Source organism: Tiliqua scincoides, chromosome 8 (genome assembly GCF_035046505.1).
Source record: "Tiliqua scincoides isolate rTilSci1 chromosome 8, rTilSci1.hap2, whole genome shotgun sequence".
NCBI classification, from domain to species: Eukaryota; Metazoa; Chordata; class Lepidosauria; order Squamata; family Scincidae; genus Tiliqua; species Tiliqua scincoides.
The window spans coordinates 15,166,512-15,183,844 of record NC_089828.1 but is presented as its reverse complement, the minus strand read 5'-3'; the positions used below and the strand labels follow the sequence as shown (position 1 = coordinate 15,183,844).

Here is a 17,333-nt window from a genome sequence, read left to right as displayed (position 1 = left end):
TGCCCTGAATGGCTCTGACAGCAAGTGGGCAGGGCCCCTTACATGACATGTTGCGGTACCTGCTGTACTTAACTGAGCTATCTCCCCCCTCCTCTGGCTAAGCCACTGCTTGTTGATGGTGGGAGTGTAGTTTACTTAAGGATGTAGTTCACCCGCTCCAGTGTAATCTGTTATCCTCCTGGATGTGTGTCTGGATACCTCCAAGGAGAAAAAATGCCCAGCTTCTTTATTTTGTGCAGTACATCCGGCTGTTTAAGAGGGGATTCAACTTTATGACATGGTATCTGTTTGCTCCTGCACTGTGGGAGATGGCCACATTGTTGAACTAATGTGAAATTTTCCTCAATATTTCACCAATTTATAGGATTACCTGCTGGGTGTGCCCATTACTATATTTGTACAAGTCTCTCAGAGCCATAATGTTTGTCAGAAGCTCAGAAAATCACAGTATGAATATGACCTCATGAAACCTTAAGTCTGCCCTTCTCTTATGTAAAAGAGAAGGTAAAATATGATATGATAGACCCATACTTGGCCAACAGTCTGAGGCAAAGAGGCAAAGAAGGAAGGCCCATAGCCAGGGAGACAGACCAGGGACAGACTGCACTTGCTCCCGGTGTGGAAGGGATTGTCACTCCCGAATCGGCCTTTCCAGCCACACTAGACGCTGTTCCAGAACCACCATTCAGAGCGCGATACCATAGTCTTTCGGCCTTGCGATACCATAGTCTTTCAAGACTGAAGGTTGCCAACAACAAGAAAGACCCATACTTATGGTCAACTTTAGGCCTGTTATGATTTTGAGCCTGCAGACAGGGGCCTGTGATTACCTTTTCTTCCAAATTACTATTTTACAGCATCTGGTAACTTTAGGTGCTTTGTGGATGACACATGATGATGATCATGACCAACTCTGTTCAGCAAGGGAGTAACACTCTAATTACACCATGGCTTCCTCATGAGGAAGCTGCTGGAACCATTCACTAATGAGGCTATATTTTATCTCCAAAACTAGATGTGATAGGGCAAAACGGATGCCATTTTTGGAATCAGCACCCCAAATTCATATCAAACCACCATAAAGTTTGGGAAAAACTTTTCTGACCCTCAGTTTTGTAGGCCTGTGTAATTCCTCAGTTGGTTATCTTTCTTCGCTGGGGAATGTATAGCTAAGACACTTTGGAGTGACCAGATGTTTTCTCTTTATTTTTCTGCTTGCAAATGGATTTACCAGGATGATAAGGTAAACAGGTTTCTCCTTGTTAGACTGCACCTTAGAAAAGCTAGAATTCTCACTGAACACATGTATTTTGACTTAATTTGTTCAAGCAGTCACTGAGTTGACTCATGTGAATAGCATTCTTATTCGCTGGCAGAGGAAGGAGGCATTTGGAACTATCTGGGGAATGCCCCTCGTGCTTTTAGGGATGGCTGACCCTAAGGAGGCATCACTCTTGTTTCCCATCCTGACCCTGGATTGTTTGTCTTCTCTGGGCAATTGGTGGATTGCATTTTTATCCCACCTTTCCTCTAAGGAGCTCAAGGTGGTGTGCTTGCCCCCTGTTATCCTTACAGTGGCCCTGTGAGGTAGGTTAGGTTGAAAGAGAGTAACCAGGCCAGGAACATTTGGTGAGATTCATGGCTGAGTGAGATCTCGGGGATCTCCATGACTGAAGTTCAAGACTCTAACCAATGTCATCCAAAATCATACCCCTCCTAATTAAAAATTAACTCTCACGCTATTCTGTCTTGAGAAACCGACTTCTCTCAATTCTATTCAGAACACCATGACAGATTCCACAATCCTTTTGGAGGATGTACAGAAGATGAAGGACAAAGGAGAGATAGCCCAGGCATATATTGGTCTGAAGGAGACTAATAGGTACGTATTTTTCAATCACATATTCTCAATCGCTTCATGTTATCCGTTTCAGTCATTGGAAAAGACAAAATACAAAAAAATAACAAAATAAAATTGACTGGGCAGTAAATAAACACGCACAGGAGAACTGCACATAGAGTCCAACTCTAAGCAACATGCTGCAGCAAACATCATGCTTCCACTCCACAAAACGTGAATTATGGCATTATGTGAATTTGAAGTGAAAAGCTTCCTCTCTGAGTGGATATGTGTTGGTAAGAGAGGATGACTGCCTCTTGGTGACATCACTGAAGCTAACCAATTGGCCTTGTGTACAGCAGTTTCCACTGCAAACTTGCAGAACTGGTTCCTTGACCTTGGAGAAGAATAGGTATACCGGCACTGAATGCAGTAAGGGTGCTTCCGATTCAAACCCATCGTTCTGTGTGTGGTACGCCCTCTATCGGAGTGAGAAAAGACAGGTTCCAAGATACCTCTCCCCTCTCCTGCTTCTCATTTATGCTTTCGTCTTTGTGTTGTACTGTAATTTGAACTCACAGTGGCAGAATGGAGGTAATTTACTCTGGTCTAATTTGGAGCAAGGAAGTCTAATTTGAACATACACTTTATTGAATTGCTCATACAACTTATCACAGTTTTATTGACTTAAGCAGTTTGGAATTGTGGAGATCAGAGGTTCCCTTGTTAATGATACTGATTTGGGTTGTACTGTCCTTTTTTAAAAATAACTTGTTACATCATCACCATCATAAGAATGTATACATCATGTATCCCTTTTTTGTGTTTTTGCACTTTTTAAAAAAACATTTTGCTTGGAAGACCATCTCTTCAGGACTATCATTTGCTGAATGAGGACGGAGAGCTGTGGCTGGTATATCAAGGGCTAAAACAAACCAACAGGTTACAAGACTTCTCAGAATGGGTGCTCTGGTGGTTTTTGTTTGCGTCTGCTTGCTCTCTGATTACTAACTTGCTATGGAATTGCTTTAGCCACAGTATTTCTTATGTGCTGGCAGTTTAAAAACATTTAATCCAAATGGACTTGATTAAAAAAAAAAATGGAGCCGTTGGGCGAGCCTAGCAGTTAGAAGCCTGCCATCTGCTGGGGACTACATCCTGGTAGGGGCCCATCACTTAACCAGACGAAGATTTCAAAATTACTGTGATGGAAATTATGAGAGAGATAAAAAGCAAACACAGATGTGACTCAGTTGATGTAGGAGGGCTTTCATCTTCCACATTCAGCAAGAGAGTGAGCAAGTCCATCATAGCAGCTGCTTCTACTTTGCAGCTAGCAAAAGCTATTTGCCCTCTTCCTGTGGTGGCACAGGGAGGAGAAGCAGTTGCCACCGGCTACTTGCCCATTCGTTCCCACCAGATTTTTGCGTGGATTATTTATGTTCACAAGATAAGAGTGAACAAGTTATTGCTCCTCCTCCTTTGCTTTCAGTGCCTATTCCCTTTGCCCACCTCTCCCTTTGCGTTGCATTTTGTTTCCTTCTACGCAAAAACTCAGATGGGAAGGGAAAGCAAGTGCATGACAGCAGCTGCCACTTCTCCCCTTCCTTCCCGGCCAGGCCACTTGTGTGCTTCCTTCCTCTGGTGGAAAGGGGGATGATTAACAGCAGCCACTGCTCTTGCTGAATGGGATCCCACTGTACTAAAGGGGGGGGGGGACACTCATTGAGGCTGGCATGTCTTGAAGGCCCCCAAAATCCTGTGGTTGGCACTGAGTAGAAACATTTGCAAGCCAAACTATATCATCCTGAAAATGTTTTAAATTGTGCCCTTCTGGTCTGCTACAAAATAGGCACTGAAATAGGCAGAGCACTGATCACTTGAAAGGATGAAAAGCCTTTTAACTGTGTGTGTATATATGTCTAGCTTACTTTGTTTAATGCATAATAAACAGCTATGGTAGCAAGGAGAACATATTAAGAGAAGAACAGCTGTTCTTTAATGCAGGTTTTTTTCCCCCAAAGCTACAGTGATGGCAACGTAGTCTGCACACACCTGCCATATGCATGTAGCTATCAAATCGCACATCTATGTTGCGATTGGAGCATCACTTTTTTTTGAGAATATCTCCCCCCCCCCAAAAAAAACCCCAATTTCTCTCTTTGCCATGAGCCAGTTTTTCACTTGAGAAACTTTTCTTGTGCACCTTGACAATGCAAGTTAACCAGATTTTGTGACCTTATGACATGAATGCTATTTAACTCAATGTCTTTCTTTTCCTTGTGCTGCTGTCAAAAAACTAAACATATTAAACTTCTTTTTGTAAGTCTGCTAGAAGCTAACTTGGCAATAATTATTGCGCTGCAGAGAAAGCAAGGGGAGAGGTGGCTCTGTAGCTTTTGTTTCTTGTCACGGTGTCCTAGAAGTAGTAGGTTTCTAGAGCCAGTGGCAAAGAAATGAAAGGTAAATGTCGTGTATTTACCTTCATGTGCTTGGTCAATGTAGGTGCCGTCTTGGCCTGCTTAGGTATATTTAAACCCTGAAAGTGTAGCTGCTAGCTTAGTTGTTTGAGGTATGTGTGCATATGTAGGAATCACAGTTCTTTAGTATCCTTCAATCCTTTCCTCATCTACCATTGTTCACATATGGAGAATGAACAGCTTATTCAGCTGTCCAAAATACACAACAGATCAGTAACTTTTCTAATCCTTCACCGAGCTCCCCAATAACATCCCTGTGTTGGAACACCTATCTGCATCCTTTTAAACAAAAGTTATCTAATATTCATTGTGGTGGGAATGTTCCTGTTTCTCTCTGATTAGAGTAAATCCTGAAGAAGACTGACTTTTTTATTAATCTTTTTCAAACCTTCACTCAAACAAATGCAGATTGATTTGGCTTTTTCTGCATTAATTAAACCAATTGGGTTTTGGTGCCTAAGGTAGAAAATCCAAATGGCACCCTCTTATGGTGGTGAAAATACAGCAAACTAATTGACAATTTGCTGACTTTCATTGGTCCCAAATGTGTTGTCAGAAGTGTTTTGTCTTACCTTGCCTAATAGTAGGACTTGGTGTGTTATGGGCCTGTGTGCTCAGGAAGACTTTGGTAACTTTGTATAGGAGGGGGTTTGAAATAAAGGTAAAGCGGAAAACAGTTAGCAAATTGTAGTTTTAGTTCCGAAGCACTTAAAAGGGTTTAAAGACTATTCTGTAGTTTTCTTTCTTTTCCATCTGGCTATAATATCTATATGGCATTAATGGCTATAATATGGCTATAATATCTACACATATCTGAACAGCAACTGAAGTTTCAGACTTTTGATAAGAACTTGTAGTTTCTATTCTAAAAAGTGTTTCCCTTTTCACCCCTCCTGCCCTCTCTGCCTTCCCCAAATATCCTCCATTTATTGGGTCCTTGTAGGCTCTTAGAATCTCAGCTCCAGACCCAGAAGCGGAGCCACGACAATGAAGTCGAATCTCTTCGGGGAGAGATTCAGAGTCTAAAGGAGGAAAACAATCGCCAACAGCAGCTCCTAGCACAGAATCTCCAGCTACCTCCAGAAGCCCGGATAGAAGCTAGTCTACAGCATGAGATCACCCGCCTGACTAATGAAAACCTGGTAAGCCAAATGTTAATGCAGCGTTACAGAGTTATGTTTGATCTGGTTTCCAAGGAGGAGAAATGCTGATGTTGCTGGCATGTGTGTAGCAGGGCTTTGTGGCAGAGTTGCCACCTCCTAAACAGGATTCAAGGTCTTGTAGTGTTCAGATTTATGAAGCAGGGAAAAATTGGACTTTCTTGTTTTGGAAGCTTGTGTAGCTTCTTCCGTGCATGGTGAAGCAAACATTATGAGATTAGAAACTTTGAGGCTTTTCTTGACTAAATTTAAAAAACTGAATTTTCCCCTTTGTTTGCTGCACCAGCCCTATAGAGCATATCCAGTCACTATGTAATGGATGAGGAGGAGAAGGAGTTTGTTTGGAAGATAAATGAAAGAATAACCCTATCTGCCAGGATGGTCAGGTGGTTTTAGCCACTTTTCCAACAGCCGGGCAGGGTCATTGTATACTTCTAAAGGGAGCACTCTGCCTTTGAAGAGCTAAAATTAAAAAGTATCTGTGAAATCTTGTGGGAAGAAGGATGGATAATGTCTTTCCTTGTGTCCTACCTTGATGTTGCATTCATATCAATCAAATTTAGTTTGAGAGCTCTATGAGAAGGTAACCCTGCCCCCTAATGTTTATAGAGTTGAAAGATGCCATAATTTGTGTAAGTCAGTCTTTGTATTATAGTTACCATCCTGGCAAAGATTTTTGGTGGAAGTCCTCACCTCAAATGCATAGATTTTATATCAAGATTCCTGTTTGTCCTATTGATTGGTCTTCGAGACAAGGCCAAAGCAACCCTAGACTTCGTATTGCTAAGAGCTTTTCCAAATGACCCTTTTGTGAACAGTAAATGTGCGCCATTTACTGATTTGTTGAGTGCAATCAAGATGATGTCTTTTCAAGGCAGTGCTTCTGCTCCAAAATGATTGCCTTTTCCAGCACTCAAATAATCAATTGTTGTTGGTGGAAAATTGAAGTTTACGGAGGTTGGGGAGCCACATTTCAGCTAGGCACCCAGTATTGGGCAAGTGGTTGGTCTATTCACCCAGACTCCATCTAAGCAGATACCTACCTAACCTGTTTCCGTCCAAGCCAAAGGAGGTATGCTCTGTTTTCCTTCTGTGAGGACCATTCCACTCTCTTCTACAGTAGATTCCTTACTGTGCTTTTATCTCAGCTCGGTAATAACCAGTACTCATGCCCATACTTCAAACGCTTCCATTATTTACACAACACTATATTTCACAACATTAGATTGCCTGCCTGCAGTTCTATGTGCAAGGTGAAGGAGTTATTCAGAAACTGAAATGTAGAGATTTTTTTTTTTGTTTTGCACAAAATGGAAAATAAGTCTTAGAAGGGAACTCATCTTTTCAGAGAATTTAGCTATAACTGGTCTCCTTTTTCCCCTCTGTGGTGTGATTTGGGTATAAGTCATTATGACTCAGATGGGATAAAATATTCCCATCAGTACCAATTTCAAGGCTTAAAAAAAATTGAATGTTTTGAATTTTTTGAAATTTCCCTTCACGTTTTGAATTTTTAAACTACATAATGTTCCCACTTTTAATCCACTAATGAACAAATAAAATTACTTTTGCCTGCTTGTGGCTAAAGCCTGTGGGTTTTGCATCCTTGTTCTAATGCAGGGGTCTCCAAACCCCGGCCCAGGGACCAGATGCGGCCTGTAGCGAGCCTCTATCCAGCCCACGGCCAACTTCTTGTCCCCTGAAAGCCTCTGGCCCACTCAACTGAACGTTACCAGAACGGTGCTCTGATTGTGTCTGGAGGGCGTTCCGGGGGCCAGAAAGGTTGAATGAATGAGCCCACTCATTCATTTATTCATTCATCTAAGTTCCATCTCCAATTTATTTATTTAAATTTTATATTTAAATTTTTTCCCGACCCTCAGCACTAGGCGAGATATTTCATGCGGCCCTCTGGCCAAAAAGTTTGGAGACCCCTGTTCTAATGGGAGGATGCCAAGAGTTTTAATTTTTGTGCCATTTGTTGAGAAATACTAGTGCTTTAAAAAAATGGGAAGAACTTCTACTTTACCTGTTTTTTCAGTATTATGAGGAATTATATGCAGATGACCCCATGAAGTATCAATCGTTCCGGATTTCACTTTACAAACGGATGATTGTATGTACACTGAGCAGCCCCCTTTCCCCTGTTTGCTACTTTTGGAACACTAACTGAAGAGCTGGCTGCCTTTCAAAGGAAATCCCTTTTCAGATAGCTTCACAATGTCATTCTTCTCCCCACAGCTTTCTGTTGTTGTGTCTGTTGTGATTGCATCTTTGTTTCTGTGAGTGCACGGTCTGCTACACTAATATGATGAACATTGCAGCATGATTGAATCAGGCTCAGAGATGTAGGTGTTCTGAAAAATATATATTAACCTTCTATGTTTCCAGGTCTGCTTTTAGAAACATTAAAACTGGATTCTGTTGATATTTGGGGGTGCAAAGATGATAAGCAAATTATTTGTAACTGTACATCATACCTGAGGAACTTCCTAAAATGATATTCTAACAATGGCATTTAGAGCCCAGTCCTATCCAACTTTCAAGCACCAATGCAGCAGTGCCAATGGGAGATGCGATGCATCCTGCAGTGGGGAGAAGCAGTCATGGAGGTTTCCTTAAGGTTAAGGAACATTTGTTCCCTTACCTTGGGGCTGCATTGTAGCTGCATCAGTACTGGAAAGCTGGATATGATTGGACCCTTAGTTCTGTATCCAGTTTTAGTAAGTTCTAAGAACACTGCCCCTTTCAGATGATGATTTGCCACTTGATGCTACCCAGAGTAGGAATGAGCCTCGGGCTTGTATTCTGTCCTGTAATCACAAGTGTAAGAAATGAATTCAGAATCTCCTGGATCCTGTAAAAATGCAGACATGGATATGTCAGTATTGTTAAACTGCACCTGCAAAATAGCTCTGTGTCTGTCGTGCTGCATGTATTTCAGCCTACTTTATTGTCTTGCTTACCCTTCTAGGCAGTGTACAGGCTTGCAAACTTCAGCCAGATGGTGGCATCACCTTTCAGCTGTACTCAGTTCCTCTTGCAGCACTAACATTTCTGGTTTCCTTATGTCTATTGCATATCGAATGGTAGTCATAGTATCTCAACCTTCTCTTTATTCTATAGGATCTGATGGAGCAGCTTGAAAAACAGGACAAGACTGTTCGCAAACTGAAAAAACAGCTAAAAGTCTTTGCTAAAAAGATTGATGAACTGGAAGGTAGGAGAGCTGTGTGTGGTTCAATGTGTTATGTCTCTGAGGGTGCAATCCTAACTCCTTTTGTGAGTGCTTTCCAGCACTGGCATAGCGGTGCCAATGGGACATGTGCTGCATCCTGCAGTTGGGTGTCACTCACAGAGGCCTCCTCAAAGTAAGGGAATGTTTGTTCCCTTACCTCAGAGCTGCATTGCCCTTATGTCAGTGCTGGAAAGCCTGACATAAGGGGTTAGGATTGTACCCTGAGTTGGCAGCACAAATGTTGACAGATTTTATCTTCTGGCTTAGCCTTTGGGGTTTTAGTTGTTAACAATTGGGTACAATAATTGAAGAAGTGCTGAACCTTCTGTGTGATTATCTTCTAAAATGGTGGGTAATGTTGGTGTGTTAAAGAGAGTACGTGTTATCCTGAAAGCTGAGTGCAAACTGGTTAAGAGGGGGTGCAAGCTCTTTTTTTTCTGTTTACTGAAGGAGACCATATTTGCTTTTTGCCAAGAGCAGCTTATGAAGACACTTGGCCAATAAGAATGCTCACCTTTCTCTTGAAACAGAGTATATGGTATTTGAATTCATAAGTAATCTCTTTTTGCTTATGAATTTCTTTCAGTGATGGCCGCACTAGGTCAAGACAGAGCTTCATGCAAGAAATTTAAGAGCCTACAAAGACACTGGGGGATAGAATTCCAGTGACTGTGAGGTTCACTACTCCTGAAATTCAGGCTTCATCTGTTTTCCCACCACTGATATTGTTGTTAGCTTCCTCAGAGCAAACAGTTGAGATTCCACTAAGATAACACAAGAGACAAATTTGTTTTTACTACATAATGATCCTAAAAACTGAGCTATATACAGATGAGGCCTGAATGTAAGTCTTCTGAATTAAAGCTGCCAAAATAGACCCAATTCTGACAGAGGCTCTGGCATAAAGGTCCATGCGGAAATCATGAAATGCTTGACTGAATCTGACAGTGTGGAGACTTGATGCTCCCTGCTGTGCCACAAAACTTGACTGGGAGCTTCCGGAGGCCACTTCCGGATTGTGCTGGGCGCACAACACACTCTGTTGGCCTCCAAGGGCCTCGGAATGCCTTAAGGAAGCTACTGGAAGCAACTTCTGGTTTGTGTTGGCAACTTTAGTTTACTTCCGGGTTGGTTTTGCAGGCATTCTGACTAGATAGGGATATTTTAATTGCTATTTGTTAAACCTTCACTACAAATTTCTCACTCAAATGAAAATGATAATTTAGAAATACAGTATGTTGAACTGAAGGTTAAACAAGTATTTCTTTTTTTTTCCAACTAGCAGGATAATTTATGTTAGAAGGTAGTTTGAATGCATGTATTTGTGTGTGAAAGAGAGTGATCTGGATACTCTTACTCTGACAACTTGCCAATGCTTTACTCGTTCGGCACAAACTTGCAGGATTAAGAGTTATATTTACAAGTATTAGAGTCAAGCTGAATTTTGCTGGTTGTTCCATGTTGGTGAGTGATGATACATTATAGGATTATTAGTTTGGTGAGTGGTTAGCAAATAAGATTCTAAATGAACAAAGCCTCCTTTTTAAGACCCTGATTGAATTACGTACATATCTTTGCGTATAGTTTTAGTAGTATAGTCTTCAATTTACTTGTGCATTATCTGTATCAAAAGTGAATATATCACTGAGGGCCCAAACCTATTTAACATTCCAGTACTGATGCAGCTGTACCAACAGGGCATGTGCTGCATCTTGAGGAAGGGGGACAGTCACAGAGACCTCCTCAAGGTAAGGGGATGTTCCTTTACTTTGGGGCTGCATTGTGGTTGCATTGGTTCTGGAAAGCTGGATAGGATTGGACCCTGACTCTCCATGCAGTATCATGGTATGAAAAATGCTAGTGGGCCTGATTTCACCTTTTGGTCTTCCTATACCAATCAGTGTTCAATATATAGCTGCAGAAGAGAAAATGACAAATTCCTGACTTGTATTTTCTTGAATGAGACAACATTGTCTGCCAGATATAATATTTACTGTGCAGGCACTCATTTTTCCTTTATCATGGTAAAGCTTTCTAGCTGCTTACTTTGTGACTGCTTTCCCCCTTCACCTAGTCTCACTGTACGCTGCCAAAGAGGTGACACATAGAAGTCATAGATTTATGTGTTTGGTAATCATCATCTGCAGGAAGAACACCTTTGGCCGGAGGGAAAATCTGCTCTCCTACAGATTACACAAAGTCCTTTCATTTGGTTACAGGACTATAGGGAGTGGCTAAGGTGTAATTTACTGTACTACCTTTGCCCACATCGGGTATAGCTCTGGAGCACAGGCACTGATCAACATATATAGATACCTAGACTCAGAATTGCACCAGATATGCAAGCAATGTATAGACAAGTTTTAAAATAGCACAGGATTCTAGAATGTATAACCCAAGCTCAGATCTGGTGTCGTGGTGCTGAGCTCAACAGTTTTTCTAGCGTGTGCAATTATACCTCATGTTCTGAACTGACACAAGGCCAGACAGCAAGGTAAGTTTCCAGGTTTTTAAACTGAAGTAATATTTTCTTTTAACTCTTTATGGTAAAACATACAAGCCATTTTTGTTGGCATATGTGAGTACATGCCACAAGAAGTGCTTTATAGGATAGCCAAGAATATTCTTGCCAGTAGGAAGGACTCTGACACTAGTAGATGAGCTAATCAAGTAGGAGCCAACTCTGGTAATGTTTTCTTTTTAGTGAAAATTGCAATGTTTGTACACACTTTTTACTTTTGCTTATTTGCATTTATTACAAGACATTGCTCAGTTCTGTTTTTTTTAAATTTAAATAATTACCTTTCAGACAGCTTCTAATGCACCTAAGGTGGGTTTTGGAAGCATTCCAAAAAGCCTCTTTTGAATTCTGTAATTGAGTCCCTACAACACTTTTTGCAGTATTGACTGTCCCTACCAGAGGAATGTGCTTACTTGGCTGCTGCTGCTTTTGTCAGCCTGGATTTGCAGCGCAGGCTGAAAGATGCGACTTCCTATCACTGCAGTAGGAAGGACATGAAAATTGTAGTTTTAACATTTCCTGAAGGGCGTTTGCTCGTTCTCTGGGAAATATACTCTGTGAGTCTGTTTGAGACGGTGAATCTCAGCACGGTGTGACCTGAACTAGCAGCTATTTGCTGAATCCAGATAAGAGCAGTCTGTCATATAATACCAAGGGACTCTGAATATTGTTGGCAAATATTGAAGGCACCGTATTTTTATAAATATATATATGCATTTTCTTCTCTTGATGTAGTGGGTCAGATGGAGAACATTTCACCTGGACAAATAATTGATGAGCCAATCCATCCTGTTAATATCCCAAGAAAAGAAAAGGATTTCCAGGGCATGTTAGAATATAAGAAAGAGGATGAGCCAAAACTCGTCAAGAATCTTATTTTAGGTGAGAATCTTTCCAGTCTTAAAAATGAGTTGCAGAGTGTTGCAAACAAATACATTGTTGTTTTGTTATGTTAAGTTTATCTGATGCTATAAAATACAATAATCTCAATGCACTACAAATATTTCTTGATATCAGATATACTATATATGTATCTTAACACCATTGTATTCTATTTTGGGCATGGTTAATTTTTGATCAATAACAGACAACCTCGGGTTGTATGAAAGAAAGTTACTCATGACTAATTTCCATAGAAATTAATGGGACTTAAGTTAGTCATTACTAACTTGTTCCATTGATTTCAGTGGACATTAGTCATAATTAGCTGTTGTTGTTGGATACAACTCTATGAAACAAAACTAATGCTATTTATTTGAAGTGGTCAAAACAGGGCTGCAGTTTTATCAGGTCATCTAGAACAGTGGTGTTAACTGTGCATTCATGAGTGCATGCCTCTTTATTTTCCTTCAGATTTGAAACCACGCGGTGTGGCAGTCAATCTCATCCCAGGACTGCCAGCTTACATTTTGTTTATGTGTGTTCGCCATGCTGACTACCTTAACGATGATCAGAAAGTGAGGTCGTTGCTGACTTCCACTATTAATGGCATCAAAAAAATTTTAAAGGTTGGTTTATTTTGTATTTATTGGTAATAAGGAACATGTTGGCATGAAATATAAGTAGAAGCATTGCCTTTGTCTAAAGCACTGCTTAATGACAAGGTGAGGATCTGAAGCCAGTAGGGGGTGGCTCACTTAAGGCCTCTTAGGGAGTTCATGGCAAGTTGCTAGATTCGAATTAAAGAAGTCCTGATTTGCAGCTCAGTCTCTTAACCATTACATGACACCAGCCTATGTAGAACAGGATGTAGCTGTATCTTTTAATAATATATCAAAGAAAATGTGCAATTATCTGTGATGGCATTTTGTTCAGGTTGCCTGTTGGGTAAACTATATCTCCTCACTTGCTTTCAGAAAAAAGGTGATGACTTTGAAACTGTGTCCTTCTGGCTATCTAACACCTGCCGATTTTTGCACTGTTTGAAGCAGTATAGTGGTGAAGAGGCAAGTTTCCCTTTCCTGTTCTTATCTTTCAGCTTTTCCACATATGTATATGATTTGAAGTTTATGTATGCATGGGGTTCCACTTCACATTTGCAGAATTCAAGCATGGCTCAGGTTTGTGAGCCGAAAAGAGAACATTTCCAAAAACTATGAGTTTGGAATTTAGTGGCTGCTGGTTTCCGTTGAGTTTGAATTTAGGGCTACTGGTAGGCCTAGCAAGCTGTTAATTTGAATGAGCTTTTAAAATGTATTTTCTGCTTCTTAAATATGTTGCCATTCTGAGCATTTGCATATAAGGTAGATTATAAAGAGAAATTCACAACTGCAAATTACAGTGTATGCTGTCTTCTGCAACTGCAGGGATTTATGAAGCACAACACTCCTCGTCAGAATGAACACTGCCTCACAAATTTTGACCTTGCTGAATATAGACAAGTACTGAGTGACTTGGCCATTCAGATTTACCAGCAGCTTGTCAGAGTCTTGGAGAATATTCTGCAACCAATGATTGGTAAGGCAACATAGTAAATTAAAAACAACAAAAACAGAAGCCTATTACTTTCTAGTGCATCACTTTGTTATTTAACTATTAATTATTTCTGCAATTTACTTCCATGTCTCTGATTTCCTTTTGACAATTTCCACTAACATTAAATAGACCTAGATTTGTCTTCCCTAACTGTGGTTTGGAGTAAACCACAATCTTGCATAACACAGAACTGCTTTTTCTGAAAATGAAAGCAAAAGCTTTCCCATGCCTCCTCTTCTGGGCAAAAGGGGGGGGCAGTGTGAGAGCCAACAGTTTGTAAGGAATCATTCTTGTGTCAGGAAACCATAGTTTCCCATTATGTCTGAACCAGTTTAGTGTGTGCATTTAGAAAAATGAGAGGCCCTCCTACTTTACTAACTTTCTTGTTTTGAATTCAGGTTTGTATTTTTAGCTATATTAATGATTTTGTCAATCAGTTTCAGGAATGCTGGAGCATGAAACTATCCAAGGTGTGTCAGGGGTGAAACCAACTGGCCTCCGAAAGAGAACCTCCAGCATTGCTGATGAGGGGACATACACACTAGATTCTATCATCCGACAACTGAATAATTTCCACTCAACTATGTGTCAACATGGAATGGATCCAGAGTTGATCAAGCAGGTAGTCAAGCAGATGTTCTACATCATTGGGGCTGTGACCCTCAATAACCTCCTTCTGCGAAAAGACATGTGCTCATGGAGCAAAGGAATGCAGATAAGGTACGAATGTATTCTAAATTGTTTTCAGTCTTCTCAAATACACGGCATAAGAATGACTTTTTCTGAATTAGATAGAAGAATGTGAGTGCCCAAATGTGTAACTCAAAGAAAATTATTCTGAACATTTTTTCCTCCCATGACTTTCAAGACAATTCACAAAACTGATGATTATCTGAAAGGGATGATAAAGTGAGTTTGTACATGTGTGCATTGAAACATATTACAGAAGGCATATACTTAGTGCCTGAAGTTTTTCCCTCCCTCTACCCTGAGGGTGAAGACATGCAGGAATTGAGTACAGAAGCTCCCCTAGTTACAAATACATGAGGTTCAAGCGTTCTGTTTGTATGTACAGTAATGCCCTAGTCCAGGGGTTCTCAAACCTTTTGGCACTGGAACCTACTTTTTAGAATGACAGTCTGTTGGGACCCACTAGAAGTGATGCCATTAACCTGATGTCATAGCTGGAAGTTACATCATCAAGCAGGAAAATTGTTAACACCCCCCCAACATGACACAAACAAATCTTAATAAGTAAATTAAAAATTTACAGTAAGTTTAAAAATGTACAGGAGGGGCTCCCATATCTGCAGATCCTGTATCTGCTGTTTTAGTTAACCGCGAATTGGGTCTGTGGTCCCCCTGCACACCCCCTCTGGAGGGTGTTCTGAGCTCAGAAGAGGCCATGCCCGCCTGCACCCTGTACTGGATGCAGAATGATGGTAGGAGCTGAAAAAGTCACTTCTGGTTTTCCTGAAAAAACCCGGAAATGACTTTTTTACTACCTACAGTCATTCTGAGCCCAGCAGAGGCTGCGGACAGATGGATACGTGCCTCCAGAGGTGAGGGGAGCTCTGCTGCCCTTGCCTCCGGAGGGGGGGGGGGAAGGAGGCATCCCTGGTATCTGCATGAGTTTCCGGAATGGGAACCCCCATGGTTATGGGGGGACACCTGTATTTAAAATAAATAAGAACCCTCCTAACCCTTTCAAGCATTTGCTGATCAGTTTTTTTTTAAATTCCACAAAGCCTGCAATCCTATCCACATTTGCCTAGGAGTAAGCCCCATTGACTATCATTGTTAAAAGCATACACCTGTTAAAATCTGTAACATTTCCCCAAATGCAGTTACATACCATGGTAGCATCAAGTCTAAAATATATAAAAAATTAAAAAAATAAAATACATATTGAAATGAATGGGGACCCACCTGAAATTGACTTGCAACCCACCTAGTGGGTCCTGATCTACAGTTTGAGAACTGCTGCCCTAGTCACTATTGCAATAGCTGTCAGTTTCACCACAAACCAGCTGAGGATGCTACTGATCAGCTTTCGTACTCTGCAGTATTGGCTGCAAATGGAAAGTCAGGGCTGACAGTGGTGTTTGTAAGTTGAACATTGGGAAGTAGGGGAGCTTCTGCATACAGCCTGGGTTTCACACATGATGCCATTTGTGTGGTGGGGCGGGGGCATACGCATTGTCCTGATGCCCTCCTCTGTGCAGAGAGGTTATGTTGTTCAATCCAATTTACAGATACAATGTAAGTCAACTTGAAGAATGGCTCCGTGACAAAAATCTGATGAATAGTGGGGCTAAAGAAACTTTGGAACCTCTCATCCAGGCAGCACAGTTGCTGCAGGTGAAAAAGAAAACTGATGAAGATGCAGAGGCCATTTGTTCCATGTGCAACGCCTTAACTACTGCACAGGTAAACCAGCCTTCCTTATGTAACTTACTTCAAAACACCTTTGCCAAGTTTCATTGGGGGGCTTGTGCTTTGTGTTCACTTGGCATTCCTGCTGCTGCTGTCCTCAGAAAAAGATGGAGCTTTCTTCTAGCTTTCAAATGCTGATTTCAGATATATCGGATGTAAAAACAGAATTATGAAAAGGGAACATGCTCAATAAACTTGTATGACAAAAGTAGATTTCTATATAGGCTGCTAATAAAAACAAAACAAAACTTCTGTGCCTAAGTACTGATTTATTTACAGAAGAAAGTGGGACCAAAATTACCTAGTTTTATTGTAGCCCCGTTTCTATAAGTATATTCTATAAGTCCTGTTTTGTAATGGCATGTGGGTTTTGTGTGGAAGGGTGTCTATTATATATTCTTTTTTCTTAAACAGATTTATATCTTGGGGGGGCTGCTGTATACAGTGGATAACAATAAACAATAAAATGTGAGACGCAGTGTAAAAAGAGCAGACTATGACAATACAACAGGGCCTCCCAGACAAATCTAGGAAGGTTCATGTTGGGAGCAGGTGATCCTTAGTGTAGCCTGGTCCTGAGCCACTTAAGGCTTTAAAGGTGAAAATCAGTACCTTGAATAGGGTCTAGAAATGGACTGCAAACCAATGCTTTTAGACAGGCAAGATGTGCTCCATATGCCTAGTCCTAGCTAGTAAACTGGCTGTTGTATTTTGAACTAATTGAAGTTTTCTAAACCACCTTCAGGAGAAGCCCTATGAATAATACGAGCGTGGCTCTTCTTATGTTCAATTTTGCAAAAAAATAGGCGTATGCAACTGAATGAAAGTTCCCTCGTACATTGCAGTAATCCACATGGCATGTTACCAGAGCATCGACAACTTGAATACATGCAGCTCTTCACTGCAACAAAGGCTGCATTTTTTTTAGAATTAAACATTATAAAACTTAAATAATAGAATGTGGGCTGCCAATTGAATTGGAGCACATTTGAAAATGTGCACAATGTTTAAAGTAAAACATTGCCAGGAGTAAATTGCAAGGACCTATTAAGAAGCAAACATCTATTTTTCTTACAGATTGTGAAAGTTTTGAACTTGTATACACCAGTTAATGAGTTTGAAGAAAGAGTGTCTGTGTCCTTCATCCGTACAATACAGGTAAAATCTTTTCCCCATTTTCCTT

General features: G+C 40.8%; 1 protein-coding gene across 1 annotated transcript in view; it reads left to right on the top strand.

Moving 5' to 3' along the window:
- Nucleotides 1-17,333, top strand: part of MYO5A (myosin VA) — a 99,869-nt gene that overhangs the window by 76,917 nt on the left and 5,619 nt on the right. Inside the window, exons 29-41 of the mRNA XM_066636535.1 lie at nt 1,235-1,243; nt 1,782-1,882; nt 2,702-2,782; nt 5,264-5,462; nt 7,522-7,596; nt 8,607-8,700; nt 11,975-12,121; nt 12,593-12,747; nt 13,096-13,185; nt 13,546-13,696; nt 14,152-14,434; nt 15,970-16,144; nt 17,228-17,308. Of these exons, the coding sequence (XP_066492632.1) occupies nt 1,235-1,243; nt 1,782-1,882; nt 2,702-2,782; nt 5,264-5,462; nt 7,522-7,596; nt 8,607-8,700; nt 11,975-12,121; nt 12,593-12,747; nt 13,096-13,185; nt 13,546-13,696; nt 14,152-14,434; nt 15,970-16,144; nt 17,228-17,308 (1,641 nt within the window). The remainder of the gene's footprint in view (nt 1-1,234; nt 1,244-1,781; nt 1,883-2,701; nt 2,783-5,263; nt 5,463-7,521; nt 7,597-8,606; nt 8,701-11,974; nt 12,122-12,592; nt 12,748-13,095; nt 13,186-13,545; nt 13,697-14,151; nt 14,435-15,969; nt 16,145-17,227; nt 17,309-17,333) is intronic.